The 19720-nt window shown below is 51.4% G+C and overlaps 1 protein-coding gene and 1 long non-coding RNA gene across 2 annotated transcripts in view; one reads left to right on the forward strand and one right to left on the reverse strand.

Annotated features, from left to right (window-relative positions):
* The first annotated feature begins 3535 nt into the window (after positions 1-3535).
* Positions 3536-8182, forward strand: LOC130151603 (uncharacterized). Its single transcript, XR_008822640.1, has 3 exons — positions 3536-3726; positions 4188-4445; positions 7771-8182. It is a non-coding gene; the product is annotated as an uncharacterized LOC130151603 (long non-coding RNA).
* Positions 8183-10360: 2178 nt separating this feature from the next.
* The window catches only part of FZD3 (frizzled class receptor 3), a 61412-nt gene continuing 52052 nt past the window's right edge, over positions 10361-19720 (reverse strand). Inside the window, exons 5-7 of the mRNA XM_056344425.1 lie at positions 18095-18243; positions 15779-16012; positions 10361-15087 (exon numbers count right to left, since the gene is read on the reverse strand). Coding sequence (XP_056200400.1) covers positions 14874-15087; positions 15779-16012; positions 18095-18243 — 597 coding nt within the window. The 3' untranslated portion in view covers positions 10361-14873. The remainder of the gene's footprint in view (positions 15088-15778; positions 16013-18094; positions 18244-19720) is intronic.

A 19720-nucleotide genomic window follows, 5' to 3' on the forward strand; every position in this document is an offset into this window, starting at 1 on the left:
CTGTTCCCATGTAACACCCCGAATCTCTGCCCGTTCCCATGTAACACCCCGAATCTCTGCCCGTTCCCGTGTGTAACACCCCGAATCTCTGCCCGTTCCCGTGTAACACCCCGAATCTCTGCCCGTTCCCGTGTGACACCCGGAATCTCTGCCCGTTCCTGTGTGTAACACCCCGAATCTCTGCCCGTTCCCTTACAGCACCCCGAATCTCTGCCTGTTCCCATGTAACACCCCGAATCTCTGCCCGTTCCCGTGTAACACCCCGAATCTCTGCCCGTTCCCGTGTGTAACACCCCGAATCTCTGCCCGTTCCCGTGTAACACCCCGAATCTCTGCCCGTTCCCGTGTGTAACACCCCGAATCTCTGCCCGTTCCTGTGTAACACCCCGAATCTCTGCCCGTTCCCGTGTGTAACACCCCGAATCTCTGCCCGTTCCCATGTAACACCTCGAATCTCTGCCCGTTCCCGTGTAACACCCCGAATCTCTGCCCGTTCCCGTAACACCCCGAATCTCTGCCCGTTCCCGTGTAACACCCCGAATCTCTGCCCGTTCCCGTGTGTAACACCCCGAATCTCTGCCCGTTCCCGTGTGTAACACCCCGAATCTCTGCCCGTTCCCGTGTAACACCTCGAATCTCTGCCCGTTCCCGTGTAACACCCCGAATCTCTGCCCGTTCCCGTGTGTAACACCCCGAATCTCTGCCCGTTGCTGTGTAACACCCCGAATCTCTGCCCGTTGCTGTGTAACACCCCGAATCTCTGCCCGTTCCTGTGTAACACCTCGAATCTCTGCCCATTCCCATGTAACACCCGGAATCTCTGCCCGTTCCCGTGTGTAACACCCCGAATCTCTGCCCGTTGCCGTGTAACACCCCGAATCTCTGCCCGTTCCCGTGTAACACCTCGAATCTCTGCCCGTTCCCATGTAACACCCGGAATCTCTGCCCGTTCCCGTGTGTAACACCCCGAATCTCTGCCCGTTGCTGTGTAACACCCCGAATCTCTGCCCGTTCCCGTGTAACACCTCGAATCTCTGCCCGTTCCCATGTAACACCCGGAATCTCTGCCCGTTCCCGTGTGTAACACCCCGAATCTCTGCCCGTTGCCGTGTAACACCCCGAATCTCTGCCCGTTCCCGTGTGTAACACCCTGAATCTCTGCCCGTTCCTGTGTAACACCCCGAATCTCTGCCCGTTCCCGTGTGTAACACCCCGAATCTCTGCCCGTTCCCATGTAACACCTCGAATCTCTGCCCGTTCCCGTGTAACACCCCGAATCTCTGCCCGTTCCTGTGTGTAACACCCCGAATCTCTGCCCGTTCCCATGTAACACCTCGAATCTCTGCCTGTTCTCGTGTGTAACACCTCGAATCTCTGCCCGTTCCTGTGTAACACCCCGAATCTCTGCCCGTTCCCGTGTGTAACACCCCGAATCTCTGCCCGTTCCCATGTAACACCCCGAATCTCTGCCCGTTCCTGTGTAACACCCTGAATCTCTGCCCGTTCCCGTGTGACACCTCGAATCTCTGCCCGTTCCCATGTAACACCCCGAATCTCTGCCCGTTCCCGTGTGACACCCCGAATCTCTGCCCGTTGCCGTGTAACACCCCGAATCTCTGCCCGTTCCCGTGTAACACCTCGAATCTCTGCCCGTTCCCGTGTAACACCCCGAATCTCTGCCCGTTCCCGTGTGTAACACCCCGAATCTCTGCCCGTTGCTGTGTAACACCCCGAATCTCTGCCCGTTCCCGTGTAACACCTCGAATCTCTGCCCGTTCCCATGTAACACCCGGAATCTCTGCCCGTTCCCGTGTGTAACACCCCGAATCTCTGCCCGTTGCCGTGTAACACCCCGAATCTCTGCCCGTTCCCGTGTAACACCCCGAATCTCTGCCCGTTCCTGTGTGTAACACCCCGAATCTCTGCCCGTTCCCATGTAACACCTCGAATCTCTGCCCGTTCCCGTGTGTAACACCCCGAATCTCTGCCCGTTCCCATGTAACACCTCGAATCTCTGCCTGTTCCCGTGTGTAACACCTCGAATCTCTGCCCGTTCCTGTGTAACACCCCGAATCTCTGCCCGTTCCCGTGTGTAACACCCCGAATCTCTGCCCGTTCCCATGTAACACCCCGAATCTCTGCCCGTTCCTGTGTAACACCCTGAATCTCTGCCCGTTCCCGTGTGACACCTCGAATCTCTGCCCGTTCCCATGTAACACCCCGAATCTCTGCCCGTTCCCGTGTGACACCCCGAATCTCTGCCCGTTCCTGTGTGTAACACCCCGAATCTCTGCCCGTTCCTGTGTAACACCCCGAATCTCTGCCCGTTCCCGTGTGTAACACCCCGAATCTCTGCCCGTTCCCGTGTGTAACACCCCGAATCTCTGCCCGTTCCCGTGTAACACCCCGAATCTCTGCCTGTTCCCATGTAACACCCCGAATCTCTGCCCGTTCCTGTGTGTAACACCCCGAATCTCTGCCCGTTCCCGTGTGACACCCGGAATCTCTGCCCGTTCCTGTGTGTAACACCCCGAATCTCTGCCCGTTGCCGTGTAACACCCCGAATCTCTGCCCGTTGCTGTGTAACACCCCGAATCTCTGCCCGTTCCTGGGAGAAACCCCACAGGCACTCCCAAAAGGAGTCTTAAACCCCCTCTGAGAACATAAGAGACGTGGGACACACCAGTCTGGAGAGGAAGGGACCAAAGTGGGGGCACACCGGCTTTTGGGGTGCAGCCCATGGCTGGAGATGCCAGACGGGCTGCGCTCCCTCCGGCCACAGCTGCTGTACTGGGCGCCCGCGGAACAGCTCGCAGCGGCAGGGATGTGTGCGCACGCGTGCTCTGTACAGCCCACGGGTGTGCCAGGGCGCGCTGGGCCAGGGTGGATCTGGGGTCCTCCCCTCCCCCTCCCCCTCCCTCTCCCCCTCCCTCTCTCTCTGCCTCACCTTCTCTCTCCCTCTCCCTCTCCCCCTCCCCCTCCCTCTCCCCCTCCCCCTTCCTCTCCCTCTCCCTCTCCCCCTCCCCCTCCCTCTCCCCCCTCCCTCTCTCTCTGCCTCACCTTCCCTCTCCCTCTCCCCCTCCCCCTCCCTCTCCCCCTCCCTCTCCCCCTCCCTCTCCCTCTCCCTCCCCTCCCCTTCCCCACTGCTCCCTCAGGTATTTAGTGCAGCTCAGGTGGGTAATTAATGCAGTTCTGTAGAAGATTCAACTAAACATTAAGAGTTTGTGGCTTGCAGGAGGTGTCACCTCCCTGGGGCACTGCCGGAGGAGCTTTGCTCTGCTGAGCCCAGCAACGGGATCCTGCTCAAAGGCCAACCAAGAATTCAGTAAAACCTGAAGAAAAATGATCCCAAAGGTGCAATGACAGCAGCCGGGTGGGGCCCTACACCCAGCCACGGTGGGGTCGCCCCAAAAATGGGGTTAAATCCCAACTTCCACCCTGAAGGAGGATCACCAGGAGACCCCACATGCTTTGATCCGCATTTCCCGTTTGCAGCTGGCTCCACTAATAGAATTTTTGTTTCTTCTGACAGAAAGTTGCAGAAGGAAATGCAGGTCATGGATGAGACCTGGAAAAGAGCCACAAGCGACAAAAGAGGAAAATTACGGATGGAATCAGTGGGAAACCAGAGGCACAAGCAAGCAGGCGTGCAGAGCCTGAGCATCAGCTTTGGCTCTGTTTTTCACCAGAGCAGGAGCAGCCGAGCGACCATGGGCAGCCTGGCAGGTAGGACCGAGCTTTCCAATGCCACCCTGTGTGTGCTGCAGATGTGAAGTGACATTTCAGATCCTGCTGGTAGCTTGCTCGGACTCAAAAAACCTCTTTTTTGACCAAATTCCCCATCCTGTTGGCTTTGGTTGCGCCATGTCTTTTCATGCACTCCCTTTGCTTCCCAGGAACAGGGATGTGGCTCTGGGATGATCAGGGTCCCTTTCCCTACCAACCCTTGTCCAAATTCAGTGGGGAGCTGCAGAAATTTCTCAAATATGAGGGATTCCCGTGTTTTCCCGCTATGACATGGTATGTTTGCCAGGTCTCGGGTCCAGAGTGGCAATGGCTGCTTTGTACAAGCGCACACTGAAGTGACACACTGGGGATGTCCCCTGGGGCTGCCCAAGGACCAGGGCAGGGACGCCTTTATAGGAAATTCTGCCTGTAACTGATTTTTCTGGCATCATTTCCTCCAGCTCCAGGTGGTGGCTTGGACCCAGATAATCCACCGTCTTCAAAGGGACCAGTTGCTGCTGGGATCTCCCAGCGTGGTACAGGGAGCGGATTTGCAGAGATTATGAAGGCTTGAATGTTCCTCCTGGCTATGGAGCACCCAGGTCCAGACAGACCTGCTCCAGACAGACAGACTGGGTGGAGTGAAGCCACCGAGCCCACCAAGGAGCAACTCCTCTCCATCGCCTGCCACCCAGGTGGCTCCCGGGTACCCAGAAGGGGTGAGTTTAATCTTTTTCACTCAATTTTAATCAGCTCATCAGTGACGGGCATTGACAGCGCAGACGGCTAAGAGGCTTATGTCTATTATTCCCAGAGGATTAGCCTTTTTGATCCGAGCAGAGGGAGGCTGTGTCCCAAGTCTTGCCGGGGGCATGCGTCATGCCAGAGATCGGCTGCAAAACCATCTCCCCCCTAGTTATTTGGCAGCACGAAAGCACTGCTCTCCATTTATTTGCACAGCCCGGGGGGCCGTCTCCTTCCTTCCAACTATACATCCAAAGAAATCCCACCACCACTCTGAGGGGCACAGTGATCCCATATGGGCCCTCTAGGATGGTGGGGCACCCTCCCAACAGCCTTGATGGGACCGTACGGGTATGTGGCCATGCTCATGTATCTGCACACGTGCCTTCAGGTGTGCGTGCACCTGGAGGGTACTAAAATAGCAAAGCCTGGCCCTAAAAATGCTCAGGGGCAGTGGGATCCTGTCCCAAAAGCTTCTTGTCCACCTTTGATGCCCTGAAACGGTTTCTGGGATGCATGGGCACAGAGGGAGTTGGGTCGTGGTGGTGGGCTGAAATCCCCTGCGACAAGAAGTTTTGGGGAGCTGAAAATGGGGACGTGACTCTGCTCCCTCCTCCTTCGTGCTCATCTGGCACGAGCTGGGCTGCACCTGGGGGTGCCCTCGGGTGCCTGGGGTGTCGGGGAGATGCCCATCGCGGTGTCTTTGGTACCTGAAGTGTTGGGGACGCTCCCGTCACCCAGCCGTCCTCGCTGGGCCGTAGCTCCTCTGCCAGTGGGATTGCAGGTGTGTTGCTGCTGCCTTGAACAGTGCAAATAGTGTGACAAGGGACTTATCCCCAGCATCCCGTCTGAGGTTCCTCGGGGAGGTACCTACCCAGGGGGTAGGGCAGGGCTGGGGACATGGGACACCTCCCACAAGGTCAGAGATGGGACATTCCCCTGTGCTGCCCCCACCCCCCCTCCAGGGGAGGACACGGGGCAGAGGAGGGGACCGTGTGGTCCAGGAGCGTCAACCAGCACAAACCTCCCCTTTGCAGCCCCGGCAGGCACCGAGTCTGATGTGATTCCCGCACGTTTCGTGTTTCCCTGGCTCCCGCCCTGTCCCTACAAGCCACAGACGTTTTTGGCATCTGCAGGATCCCAGCTGCAGCGGGATCGGGTGATTCCCCCGGGGCCGCAGCCGTCACCCCTTCCCCGCCACCCTGCCCATGGCCGTGCCTCCCAGCCCTGCCCGTTTTGCTCCCAGTGCCACCACGCCGCTGTGGCGGTGGGCCCCATCCTGCCTGTCACCCATCCATGTCCCAGCCAAGGCCACTTGGGCTACCGGTGTCAGCCCGGGGCTCGCACGCGCACGGGGTGGCACTGTTGCATCAGAAATCCCAGCTGGGCTCGGGGCGGCCCCGCAGCCCTGAGCTGGTGGCTCAGCCTCACCGGGATGAGGCCTCACATTTCCCCGGGACTTTTCCTTTCCCGGGGTGGTGGAGGGGTTTCTGCCCTGCGGCTGGGTGGGGAAGCCGCGGGGCGTCCTGCCGCACTGCCGCCAGCAGCAGCCGCCCGGGGGGCTGGGGGGGGCATCACCCGCTCAGGACCTCACACCGGATTAACGTCGCACCTTCTCCGGTAACACCCTGTAACCTGCCCGGTTTGGTCCCGCAACGCTCTTCACACCGCTCGGCAGCTCTGCAGGCCCGGGCTCGCTGTCCTCACTCCCAGCAGGCGGGGGCTCAAGCTCTATTAGGGTCCCACGCTCCTTGCCATGAGCAGGAGCATCCCTCTGCCCTTGGGAGCATCCCTCCCAACCCACGAGCACCCGTTCATTCCCAAAAGCATCCCTCTCTCCTTGGCAGCATCCCTCCATCCCTGGGAGAATCTCTCTATTGCCATGAGCATCATTTCCTTCCCACAAGCATCCCTTCATCCTCAGGAGCATCCCTTCTTCTCTGTGAGCATCCCTCCATCCTCAGGAGCAGCCCTTCCTCCCTGTGAGCATCCCTCCATCCCCACAAGCATCCCACCTCAGGAGAAGCCGCCCCTCCCCGCACAGCAGAGCATCCTTCCTGCACCCAGGTTGCTACAAGAGCTCTTTTACAAGGCTCCCAGTTCCCCACCATCCCAGGAGGGAGGAAAGGCCTTTCAGGATGGTTTATCCTTGGGGAAACAGGGCGCGGGGAGCGGGCAAATGTTTTACAACGAGCTCTGCTTACAGCGGGAGCGGTGGAGGGAGAGGGCAGGGGCTCACCTGATGCCAGGGGTCGAGTCGAGCCCAGCCTCGGTCCTGGCTTTGGGCACACGGGGCAGCCCTTTGCCTGCTCCCGCACCTCCCTGACCCCGCTAATTTGATTAATGCAAAGCCCCTGGAGTTTGATGTTCTGCTGCTCAAGGGGGGGAACGGCGGTGGCCCCGTGAGGGTCACCAGGGCTGCCAGGGCAGCAGGGCTCCGCTCCCCTGGGCTTCAAGTGAAAATACAGACGTTTCGGTCTTGCCAGTCACAGCTTTTCCAGCAGCAGCTGCTCCAGACGGATCAAAATCTCTCCTGGCAGCTGGGGGGAGAAATGCCCCCGTGGACGGGTCAAGAGGGTCACTCACACGGCGCGACAGGGCGGTGGGGGCTGCTGGGGGGGCCCAGCACCTGTTAACGGCAGCAAAGCTCAGCACCTCCTCATTGCGCCGCTGCTAATTTATCACAGCTCCGGAGGCCGCCGCGGCGAGGCCGTCACTCCAATTAGTGTTGTTGCCCTTCACCCTGCTCATGGGCTAACAAGGTTTGGCAGGATTTGGGCGTTTTGCTCACAGTTAAAGGCACCCGAAGACCAGAGTTAACCCTTCATCTGCCGAGCAGTGCCCAGGCAGCGCGGGGGGCTCACGTTTCGTTGGGCTGCTGCCAAGTTGGGGTCCCCCAGAGGAGCTCCAGGAGCTTTTCTGGACAACCAGGTGCTTCAAATTGCATTTAGGGAGCAACTTTTCAAGTGGCAAAAAAGATCGGCAATATAAAAACTGTTTCTTGTTTTCAGTGGGATCCAAATACTCGGTTAGTCCCAGATTTTATTGTTCTTCCACCAACTGGCACATCTCCAGTCCTGCTCCTTCCATGCATCGGTGCCACTATCCCCAAGGGCTTGGCAGCACCTCGTCCTTGGGGTTTGGGGACCGCCGTGAAAGCCCCACCCCACCACCATGCAAGGGAGAACAGGCATGAGGAGCCAGTTCCCCCCCCAAAAAAAAATAAAAAGTGAGGAGCAAGGTTACCTCCATCTAATCCCACTCTCTGCAGCCAAGCAGATGTTTCGTGCTTTTTGGCAGGGGCTGAGCCTTATCTGATGGCCGTGTTTCCACGGAAGAGGATCAGAGGACTTTGAAGGCACGGCGGGAGCTCAGCAGAGGTATGTTGGGGCTCGTCGCTTCTGACAGATTCCAGGTGGGATTTGTAGCTGGATTACGTCACAATTCAGGGCCTTAAGGGATTTTTTCAGCACGTTCTCCCAAAGGTAGGAACCCTCCGCACCGGTGCCGGGCCAACAAACACGAGCAGCAGTGGAGGATATGTCTATGCAAAACAAGATGGATTTAAAAGAAAGAAAACAAAGGATGTTTTGCAGATCCTAAGACAAGACAGTGAGAAATAAAGTCAATATCTGAGCCTCTGAGAACCAAAAATGCATCCAAACGCCCTTGTTTTCAGCAGGGCTGCAAAGCCGCGAGCAGACTGATGAACACTGGCCAGGACCCGCGTCCTCATGCTGCTTGTGCAGATCGATGTGAAATAAAACAATGCATCAGCTGCTCCTCTCACCTTTTAAATATTTTTGTATTTTTCATATTCTTACCTATTATTTTAGATTATAGTAACAATATTAAAAATATCAAAAATATTACAAATATTTAACATCTTAAAATATTAGAAATAAAAAGATCTAAAATTATAAAAATATTCTATTACAGCAGCTTGGGAAGAGGCTGGCAACCATTTGGCACTGCCGAGCCTTCCTTCTTCAGCTTTCCCACCATTTCAGGTATCACGATACCGCCAGCTCGCCTAGCATCCACGCCACCCTCACCTGGGAGCCACTCTGGCCGCCCAGGAAACTCCCCCGAGGCAGCCGCGATGCAGGGCCAGTCGCCTCGAAATGCCTCGAAGCGCCGCAGGGGATGTTGCGGAGGCGATGTGATAAATGGGGGCGTGAGGCAAAGGGTCTCGGTGGAAGGTGGGATTTCATGAAACGTCACCGCAAAGAGATGGGCGAGGAGAAAGCGGCTTCCCCTGTGCCAAGCTGAAGCCCTCGGAGATGCCCCCATGGGGTAGAGGGGGAGCAGGAGATGCCAGCGGGACGCCGGGAGCGGGACGTGGGGGTTGGGAACAGGCGGTTGAACGCGCGCAGGCACCGAAACTGGAGACTGAATATCAATCAAACGTGCTTGGAGTATTATCACAAAAACCAGTCGGACCGGTAGTGAAGCATGTTTGAAACGTGGATCCCAGCACACAGTCATGCCAAAGGGTCGGTGGCCTCGTCCTGCTGCATGGGAGCAGCATTAAGCTAGCGACAGTGCCCAGAGAAAATGACTTTTTTTAAAAAGAACCTTCTTTTCCCACCTATTTTGTTTCAGTCTTTTGTTAACAAGGATTTCTCGGAGATTTTAATTCCTTGAAGATTTGTGCATAGCCAGATACTCTTCTCCCTTCAAACTGGTGAAGAAATCGCAATGAGGGCACGAGCTGGCCGGGCAGGGAGACAAAGCTGGACCCGAAACAGCAAACAGGGTGTTAAGGCGCATCAGGAATGCGACAGCGACTGAACTCGGCTGCCCGGGGCGGAGCAGGGGTCTGGGCTGCCCCTGCCTCCAGCTCCAACCGCATCTCCTCTCCCAGCTGCTCTTACTTCACGCTCCTACTGTCTTCATTGCCCGCAGGTCGTTAAAACTATCTTGAAAGAGTTTGAATTCAGGAAGGCTGGAGGAGAAGTGATATTGCCCCTTCTGTGCCCCCTGCCGTGGTGCAGGTCCTTACGGCAGGGTGGGCAGCTGCCTTCTACCTGTCCCGACCAGCTCCGTGAGTCCCCAGCGCATGGTAGCCACAGCCCTACCTCGGCTTTTCCCTACAAGTTTTCCGCAGCTGGCTGGCACCGCTGCGAGGGCTCTGTGGGTGCTGCAGTTGCAGCATCCTCAGGGAGGCCGATGTTTCCAGAGGGAGCCGCTCTGCTGAGGAGGCTGTGCAGGATGCGTGCGCGCACGGGCCGACTGCACATCTCCACGTGGCCTTGCAGGGCCTGCATCTTCACCAGCAGCTCCTCAAGTTTCATCCCCAAACCCAGTTATTTATCTTAATGAGACCCAAAACAGCACCGCCTGCTAAAACAGCACCATCTGTGATTATTAAAACTAGTTGTTTTATCACCAGTCATGCGAGACTCGCAGCATACGGCTTCCCAAACCAAAATAACCACGTATCCGCTCAAATGCCAGACAGCTACTTAAAATAAAATAAGTCATCCTGTTCTCTGGTTTGGTTCGGCAATAAAAAACCCAGCACAAAACCCCAACCACCCCCGTGCTGCCGCTCCCCAACCCGGCCGCCCTTCATTAGCGCGCTCGCCTCTTTGCTCGCGAAGTGCCGATGGCTGGAGGGGTCTGCTGCTCGTAAAAGGGTGGAACAAACCGGAGCCCCCGGTCAGCGGAGAGCTTTGTGTTTGCTGGAAGGGTGCCCGGCGGCCACGAGTACAGATGCTGGGGAAAGATCAAGCCTAGGAAATATTTCTTCAAATTCAGAGAGACACTACCCAGAGTAAAATTTAATATTTTACTCTTAGCTGCCTCTGAACTAGGTTTTTAAGGGGGGGTAGGGTGGGGTGTAGGAGGGGTTGCAAGCCTGTTGACGAAGAGACTAGGAATTTTTCCATCATTTTATTAAAAACTTTTAAAGGTCTAAAATGAAAATGTACACCTACTACAATATAATGTTTGTACAACTCACAGTTAAAGTGCTAAAAATTAAATGTTACAAAACCAACACTGGACTACTGTAAACAAGTCTACCAAGAGCCGAGTGCAAGTCAAGTCAGCTACAGTCGGGCACTACCCCATGCTAACGGCCACGTGCACCCTCTGTGTACAGGTCTCACGAACACGAAAGCTTCTTCCTCTCCTGGTCAGGAACGGAGGAAACCACAACAGGAACGCCAGCGTGTCAAGGGGAAGCACTGTAAGAGGCGGCAATGCCGTTACATGCCCCGAGTTCCCCAGCACGTGCACCCGACAGCCGCTCGTGACAGGCAAGAACCGCGTACAACATCCTGCCTCAGGTGAAAATAAATCCCGATCCCATTAGAAAAGAAGCACGTTGGGACAGGAGTGGGATTTCACATTCAAGGCAACGTTTTGCTGTTCAAGGTGAACCTTGGGATGTCTCCCGGGGGGCCGCTCCGCTCTGCTCCCTGGTTTCACCCTAGAGCTGGGGCTGCCAGCTCCCCACTGCCGTCGGTTTTTAGGGGTCCTCAGCCCCTGGAGCTGGGGATGGCTCCCCTGGAAGGGTGGGAACTGCTCTAAGGGCTGGTCCCAGCTCGTCTGGCTCCTGTGGTCTCCCTGTGCCCCTTCCGAGGGGTCTTCTCTCCCCTCCTTGCTGGAATGACTCAGCCGCCACGTTCGGTTTGGCTGTGGCTGGATTTCAGCCCTGCGCTTACCCCCAACCCCGGGTACAGCTCCTATCTACAGCTTCCGCAGCAAAACTGAGGTCTAAGCACTACGGAAAGGGCGAGCACTTTAGAGCAGGCAAAGAAATTTACAACTAAAAGAGGCTTTTTGCTGCTGTTGGATTGTTTTAAGCTTTAAAAAGACGAGCGCTACCAATCCAATGGGAGAGCGGCTGCACGTGGTCCCGAGCCAGCCTTTTCCATGCAACACGGCCGCATCGCTGACATGCGGTGTTTCACTGAACGACGACGGCTACGAAGGGATGAAGAAGGAACGTCACAAACTCGGGGGCATCTGTTGCCAGCGGCAATCGGGCCAATGTCTGTATTGCCCAGATGCCCCCAGCCACCTCCTGCTTCACCCGGGCAGGACGGAAAGGCGTTGGAGCAAAGCACACTGTGCCACGTTGCTTCCTGCCAAGGGACCAATGCGTTGGCAACGGGATAAAGCAGGAGATTCAGTTCCCTGGGAATCCTGGGAATAAGAAGCCGTGGATTTTACGGCAAGCTTTGATATTGCCATCTTACAAAGCAGTATTTTGGGGCTTCAGTCACAATATGTGTAGGGTGGAGATACATTAACCTGCCCCGGGGACAAGCTGGAGAAAACGGGCTATGTACAACTTCTCCGCCTGCTCCAAAGAGAGGGCCAGGCTGGCAGCAGCACGCGGCTGCTGGGGAGGGACAAAGCGCTGCTGTTAAGTCACGAGGAACGCGTGTTCAGCTACAGGTACGTGAGGTCAGCTGAAGCCCAAAGCAACCGGAGTGTTTCAGTAACTGCAGAACTGCCATCCTGGGCGGGGGATTCAGCTCCGGGGGAATTTAAAGATTGGCACCAGTCCCAGAAACCCAAGCTCTCGGCAGTTAGCTGGGGGTGCCAGATAGGAAAGCACCCCAAAAACATGCCTAGGTACCCTCGCTAGAAACGGCAGCTGAGCTGCATCCAAACTCAGACACACTTCAGAGCCCTCAAGGTTTGATGATCTGGGAGCTGAACCCCCGCGAGTGCCCCAGCTGGGGAACTGCATCAGGGCCGCAGCAATCTTAAACATGAAACCTGAAAGGATCATTGGCAAACGGCTCTGAAATCCTGGGAAGGAATGCTTTGCAGAAATAGAGAGCAGCATGCTAATTCAGGTGTTGAAGATAAAAGGGTGTGGGATTACAGGGGTAGGGAGGGCAAAAATCCCAGCCAGAATTTGAGAATTACATTTTAATCATGTCTGGGGTGACTGGAGTTTGTCCCTCACATGCAGTATACATGAGCAAGGAACAGCTCAGGTATTCTCATGTGGAAACAACATGGAGACTAAATCTCACCAATTAACAAAATTTCAAGCAGGATATATTTCAAACCTCCATCATCATTCCCCTCCCTGACTCTACACAATTCAATGCATACAACTTCAAAAAAAAAAAAAAAAAAAGGTACTGGAAATGGAGCTGAGAAGATCAACACAAACATTTGAGATTATTTAGTTCAGTTATAGCGTTTAGGAAAACTCAGCTGTCCGGCTCCCTTTGCAGATTCAGATTCCCAAAACTACCAACCCTTTGAAGCAGCAAGTTATTTAGAAGATGAATTTGAAACTAAAACAGGGATCCACCTTTGTGGCTTACAGGGAACTGTGGTTCCTCCAGTTTAAGTCACTCAAAGACTTTTCATACCCATCTGCTTTGAAAGAGGTGATCTAGCATGAAACAGCTAGATCTAGGTGATCTAGGTGAAACAGCTCCCGGGGCTGTTTGCTGAGCAAAGGGCAAAGCAGAGTGTGCTCTGCCCCAGGGCGGTTGGTGCAGCAACCTCCTTCTCTGGATTTACAATAAAGAGAGGTGTGGAGTTGTTGCTACGCTTTGTTATTCCACGTTGGGTTTGGTTTGTGCTTCTCCTTTGGAGCAAAAGTCTGGTGGAAGCAAGAAAGACAATTTACGGTAAACATATTTCTAAGACACGGTGACTCGCAGGGCAGCGTTTGATTTCGGAGAGCACACGGTTTTTGCTGTTGTGTCATCAGCTACAATTAAAATGAGTAATTGTAGTGCAGCTCCGTTTCTGCTGTTTGCACCGCGGGTTGTTGCCCTATTCCTGCCCTTGAGGTTGTGCCATCTACGCGTGTACGAAGGCTTTTCAACATGCCTCCAACAGGTCAAAAAGGGAATTATGTAAGGACAATGAAAAAAAAGTATTAATTTCCCAGCAATGATCTCTAGTAATTACTGAGGTAGGTTTAAATGCAATCAGTGTTTCCTCATGCTGAATGAATCTTACAGCAGATGCTTTGGAAGATCTACTGCACCGCCTGAGACATGCCTTGACTTTTTGCCTGCAGTGTCAACAAAGACCTTCTGTACCCCAACAGATGATTTACACACAAAAAAAGCCCAAACTGAGAACTCTCTACTGTGAATCTGTAGTAGGGAATAAAAAGAACCTACAAAAGAGGTCGATCAGTAATGCAAGCTCCTTGGCCGGGAAGGAGCTGACCATTTACAGTGGACACCTGTCTCCTCCCCTCAGGACAGCAATGGTGGGTTTCTGGCTGCTGCGCCCTGCTCCTTCCCCACTTGCGGGCACCTCCTGCTTCCGTTTCTCCCACTCGTTTCTCAATTCTTGCTCCCCGCTTGCTCAGCACAAAGAGAATCCTCCCCCCAAAATCACCATGAGGAAGGCAGGCCATCCCTGATTGAACTCCTCCTGTCCGCTTTGGCCTCAGCCCTCCTCGCCCAGGTTATGGGCTTTGTAAACAGACTTTGTTCTGTCTGTAAGCAAAAGGCTGTACAGTCCAGTCTGGGCAACAAATTCAGCTTTTCTATTTTTTTTTTTTTTTTTTAAATAGATCAGGAACAAGTGATCTCAGCTTTTGTACATTAATCTAAAAAATAAGTGGCTGAATATTATCTAGGTAACTGGTTTTAAAATTGATCTCTTCCTACATAAATTGTAAACAAGTAGAAAATTTAAATAGTCTTTTGTAAAAAAGCAAGGACAATACATGTTATAAAAAAATCACTCTTCCCTGCCTCTCTTCCCCCACCCTCCCTCCCCATCCCAACAACTGAGCCTGAACAGCTCTGGTAAGAGCTGGTGATCCTCAGTGGAGTTTCCTTTCTTTTCCTTCTCCAAAACGCTCATTCCTGTGTTGCATTTCCAGTGTATTCATTAAAAAATGCCTGCCGGTCCACACAGCTGTCCTTTGTACAGCATTTAGCATGCGTCCCCTCCCCCTGTGCTCGATGAGAACAAGTATCAGTTTGTTATCTAATCAGAGAGGTGCACGGAGGAATTCCTTCAATATTCAAGAGTTCCCTCATGCCTGAAAAGAAAAAAATCTCAGCGTGACCCTGCCAGCGAGTTCTCGAGGGTAACACCTACTGGCATGCAGAGCCATCGGAGGGAAGGGGAGATTTTTTGTTCAACAAAGAATAAGAAATTCAGCAATGGTGTCTGATGAGTAACAGTTATCGAATAAATAATTACCTACAGATAGGTTCAAATGAGGCAACCAGCTTTTTACTCAATAATTCATGATTGCTGAACACTCTAGCTCTGATGCAAGGACAAGAGCAGTGGCTTCAACACGAAGAAGCCAGTTTCGGCTTCCCAATGCACAAAATCAGCACCTGATGAGAGGCATGATAATACTGAGCATTATCACATCACTGAGGAAGGGACAGCGAGACGTGCAACCACTTCAGCTCCTCCTTTCCAACAAAAGCAGCTCATGCGCTGGTGCCATCCTCTTCAATAACACGGTTCATGCTGGTCCCGTGCGTGATGTGTGTCATTGGGTTGCTGCTGAGATCCCTGATGCTGCTGTGACGTGACTGTTCATTAAGCCGATGAGAACTGCTATGCCTGGAATGATCAGTCAGTCGTGACATGCTGCCATGAGGTAGTCTTTCTTCTACGCCTCTGTAGCTGCAGGGAGTGTACCTAATTTATAAAAATACAGGACAATTATTACAATCGTTACTGCCACAGTCATGAAAGAATGTAAATAAATCTTGGTGCATGTGTGTCCGCATGCACAAACCCTCTACTTTTGTGAAAAAAAATCCTTCTCTGTTTAGCCCAGTCATTTAGCTTATACAGCCCCAGGCAAATTGTTTCAACTCCTTATGCAGCTCGATTCTTACTACAGCGCTATGTATAGTATTGATAATTAGGTGAGTAAAATACTCAGTGATAAATTATGTTATAAACCTTAACTGCACCTCAAGTGAGAGCGGGTAACTTTTATTATTGTATACTTCATCAGGGCTAGGACTATTTACAGAAGCAAAATCAATTTACACACAGACAAAAGCAGGCACAAAGACACAAAGCTGACTTTAGGACAGATCTGTTTTCCCGTGCGCTGCAATGATGTAACGCAGATCACTGCCTTTGTAGGAAAACCGGCACTGAACACATGCACGCCCTGTAATTCATGAAGACTAGTGTGGACTCTGAAAACATCAGGATAATTTTTTTTCTTTTCAATCCAGACATAACAGGGAAAGGAGCTGCAATCAGAGAAAGTAAATATCAGCCCAACTTCCAGTTTTAGCAACATGATGGCCAAATACATGGCTGGCAGAGGCTTGTCCCATTTTCTACAAGATTTTAAAAAGCAGAAATGTACCGGCCATCACGTGATCGGTGCAGGCTGCCGTGGTAGCTGCTCACTTTGCTGTGGACACTGCCTGCCTTGCTCCTTTGGTCGTCCATCATCGCCAGCTGGGTAGAGGAGGCGTGAGTCGAGGTGCCCTGGGTAGAAGTGCCTCTCGACTTTCGGATGATGGGGGTGTTGGGGTCTCTCAGAAGAGACTGAGCAAAGTCTGGCTCTTGCAGCACTTGACGACTTTCATTTACAACTCTGAACAAGACATGCAATTTGAATAGTTAACATTAATGACTGCAGTATAAAAGCAATTGCAGTAATAGCACTAACTATTTTACAAACAGAACAGACAAATATTACAGCTTGGCAAATAAGACCATCTATTTACACTATAATGTCTCTATTTGCTTAATTCTGAAGCACCTCTACATTTGGATATTTTAGCAAAGTGCACATTCTTGAATCCTTCCCTCTCACAGACTCACAGAGTGGTTTGGGTGGGAAGGGACCTTAAAGACCATCCAGTTCCCACCCCCCACCATGGGCAGGGACCCCTCCCCCCAGCCCAGGCTGCCCCCAGCCCCGTCCAGCCTGGCCTTGAGCCCTGCCAGGGATGGGGCACCCACAGCTGCTCTGGGCAGCCTGGGCCAGCGCCTCGCTGCCCTCACAGGGAAGAATTTCTTCCTAATAGCCCCTGTATCTGATCCTCTAGCCTAGACATGTGGAATAATTGCAGTGTGTTTGCTTATGGCCTTAGTTTGTGAATATTGTTACAAGCAAAGTCCTTGGGACAGCGCTGTGACTTGGCAAGCTCAGATTACCTGGGAAACTGCCTCTTGGGGAACACGGGAAGCTGTTTCCTCACTCAAAAGAGCACTTAACATCTGGATTAAAACTGGCAGCAGGAGAATACCAGATGAAATACAACACATACGATAATGCCTAAGCAACTGGCCTGTAGCCCTTAGATCACTGGTTACAGCAGTCTCACAGCTCCTGTTTGCTGAAATCCCTTGCTGGGAAGGGGGCACGCACTTGGCCGCTCTAGCATAGCATGATGAAAGGAGGTGCTATCACAGCCTCTACATTCCTTTTTTTTTTGTTTGTTTTTTTTGTTTAAATCTCTTCTTTGTGGGGAGGTCTTCTCCTCCCTTCCCTTCCCTATATTAATATATTCTTTCACGTTCTGTTTCCTGTGCCTGGCTAGCTTCTCTTGATTTTCTTGGTCACAGAGGATCAACAGGCTACCTGAGGAAGGAGGTTTGTATTGCCTCTGCCTCTTACTGCTCAGTGAAAAAACAAAAAGGAATCTGGCTCCAGGCAGATGTGTTGTGCACGGGGGCTCCTCTGCTGCCTGGCTGCACCAGGAGAGAGGATGGCACTTTCAGGAGCCATCCAGCTAACCTGGAGATCGCCAGTCCTGTAAAATAACTTCCTCTGCCTTCGTGAACTCTTCCTGTCCTCTACCCACCAAACTAGTACGTCATCTCTATGTAAGTATGTACATGTATTAAAATCATATTAAGTTGTTATTAACCCCACGCATATCTTAGTAGGTTATCTTTTGAATAAAGAAAAATATGCTGCAACTTTACAGAAGGTAATTTTACCGTAGCCTCAGCAGAAGGCCAGTTCTGCTAAGGATGGACAAGTCAAAGTCATAGAGTAATCACTTAAAGGCTTGCTGTATTTGTGGATCTATTTTGAACCATCTACTTAAAAGACAATATTTATGATTATGAAAGCAGCTATTCATAGCTATTACAAAGTCATATAGATTGTCTCTTAGTCTAAATTGATTTCAACCCTACAGAAGCTATAAGATGTTGTCATTTTATCAAATTGTAATGTGGCACTAATACATAAAGGAAGATTAAAAGCAGAGACAATTACTGTTAACCACAATCACAGTGAAAAGAACTTACGTTTAATTTCAATTTAAAGGTCTGATTCAATTGACTAGCTAAGCATGTTTATTAAAAAAAACCCTTTCCATTCTACCTCTCAGTAAGTGGCAGAGAAGTTGTAGCATTCAACTGAAATCTAATTTTTACTGAAAAAAAAATTTTGGAGGAAACAGATGGGGCAATGTCAATTTGATTCTGGGACCAAAGAGTAATTACGGAAAAATAAGCGACAATTCTTCAAGGGTTTTTCGAACTCTTGCTTGCCTTGTCCTTCCTTGCTATAGTGAGAGATCTCTAAGAAAACTGCCCCTAGCTGTTCCTATCTTTGCCTCCATGAAAAACCAACCAAAATACTCTTACAGGACTACAAGGGGAGAGGAGATTATTTGCCACTATTCAACCAGTTCACCTATTCAGTATCAATACGCACTCTTTTTTCCTGCGTCCATGGAAAAAGCTAGCCCACTCAAAACAGGTCTTTTTGCTTCCAACCCAGAAGACAGAGGGTATCCCAACAACCAAAGCCATGAGATACTTCATAAGAAAGAGAATCAAATCTGGACGACTCATCTGAGTGACCTAGAGAGAAAAAAAAGAGGAAAGAAGATTATACAGCCCATCATAGTTCACTACTCCATTTATTAACTCATTTAAAACAACTGTCTCTGCCTTGAGCCAAAGTAAACATCAACAGGGCTCCTTTGTTTCACGGCTCCAGGGAGCATGACTGAGTGTGTTGTGTAGGCCACTGTCAAGTAAAACAAAAGATTCAACTGCTGTGAGGTCTTGGCCTTGATTTGTATTTCTGGTCTTTTGTCTGTGCCCTGAATAATTGTGAAATATTTTCTCATCTATAAATTGTGAAGACACGTTGCTTTGATGGAATTAACCTGTATAAAACCAGGGGCTACATTCGCTGTTGGGAGAAATCCCAGTGAAATGCTTCACGGGATGGTCAATGCTGATCCTTTATTCCTTAGCCTTTGGTGGAGGGTTATACCCATAGCTTCCCTCCCTTAGGAATTTGAAGTATCAGCAAGGTGCAGCTGCCTGATTCTTGCTGACCCAGCAAAACCTTTACCTCTCCCCATTTCTTCAGGGAGATCAACTGAATCTGAAAAAGCTCATGAGGTCTCTTTTTGCCAAGATTTTGATATACAAAGGGTTTGTTTGGAAAAGATGCAGAGAAGATACAAAGACAGTATTTCCAGGAAAGTCTGTAAGGTCATTTTAAAAGAGATAGGCATCCAGGCACTCTCTTGAATCAGTGACCCAGCTCAAAACCTGAACCATCAAGGACAGAGGACTTCAAGTGCAAACCTGAAAGATACTACCATCTTCTTACAAGAAGGCTGTAGAGGAAAGGAATTAACTTGTTCTGGTGTAATTTAAGTAGTCTGTAAGCATTTGCGTGACTCTCACTCATACTGTGACCACGGAAGGCACTCCAGATCTCAAACATCCACTGGCCATTAAATGACTTGGGGTGTAGGAAGAGGTTCCCTGCTTTTCATCCCAGCTGAGGGACAGCTGGTCGGAAAACCTAAATGAGGGATCAGTCAAAAGGCTCATCACAGTCAGTAGCCAGGGAAGACAATAAAACTGATCACAACAAGGCTGAGTTTCAAGCCAGGGGAACACTGTTCCGTAAGGTAACAGTGAGACTGAAATACTTAGTATAGTTCCAGGAATTCAGTTTGAATCCATCTTCCTGGCAAGCAGAGGGGTATAGGGAGGGGCTAGCAGGATTTCAGGGAACAGACAGCCTATCTTGCAAGAAGCTTGTCTGGCCTAGAAACACTCCAAGGTGTGGAAAAAAAAATATTGCTCTATAACACAAATTATCTAAACACTGAAATGTTGGAAAAATGCACCTATGAGTATTTAAGCTAAGCAATACGAAAGAAATACGATGGCATCGGCCATGAAGAAATGCCATCCTTACAGCAGCATGATTTTGGAATAGCTTTTAAACAAGAATTGTGAGGACGGGCACCTCTTAAGGTTGAGTGTTACCAGTTTATGAAAGATGTTGACAGTGTCAGTCAGAGCTTCA

This window comes from Falco biarmicus, chromosome 6, assembly GCF_023638135.1.
Source record: "Falco biarmicus isolate bFalBia1 chromosome 6, bFalBia1.pri, whole genome shotgun sequence".
NCBI classification, from domain to species: Eukaryota; Metazoa; Chordata; class Aves; order Falconiformes; family Falconidae; genus Falco; species Falco biarmicus.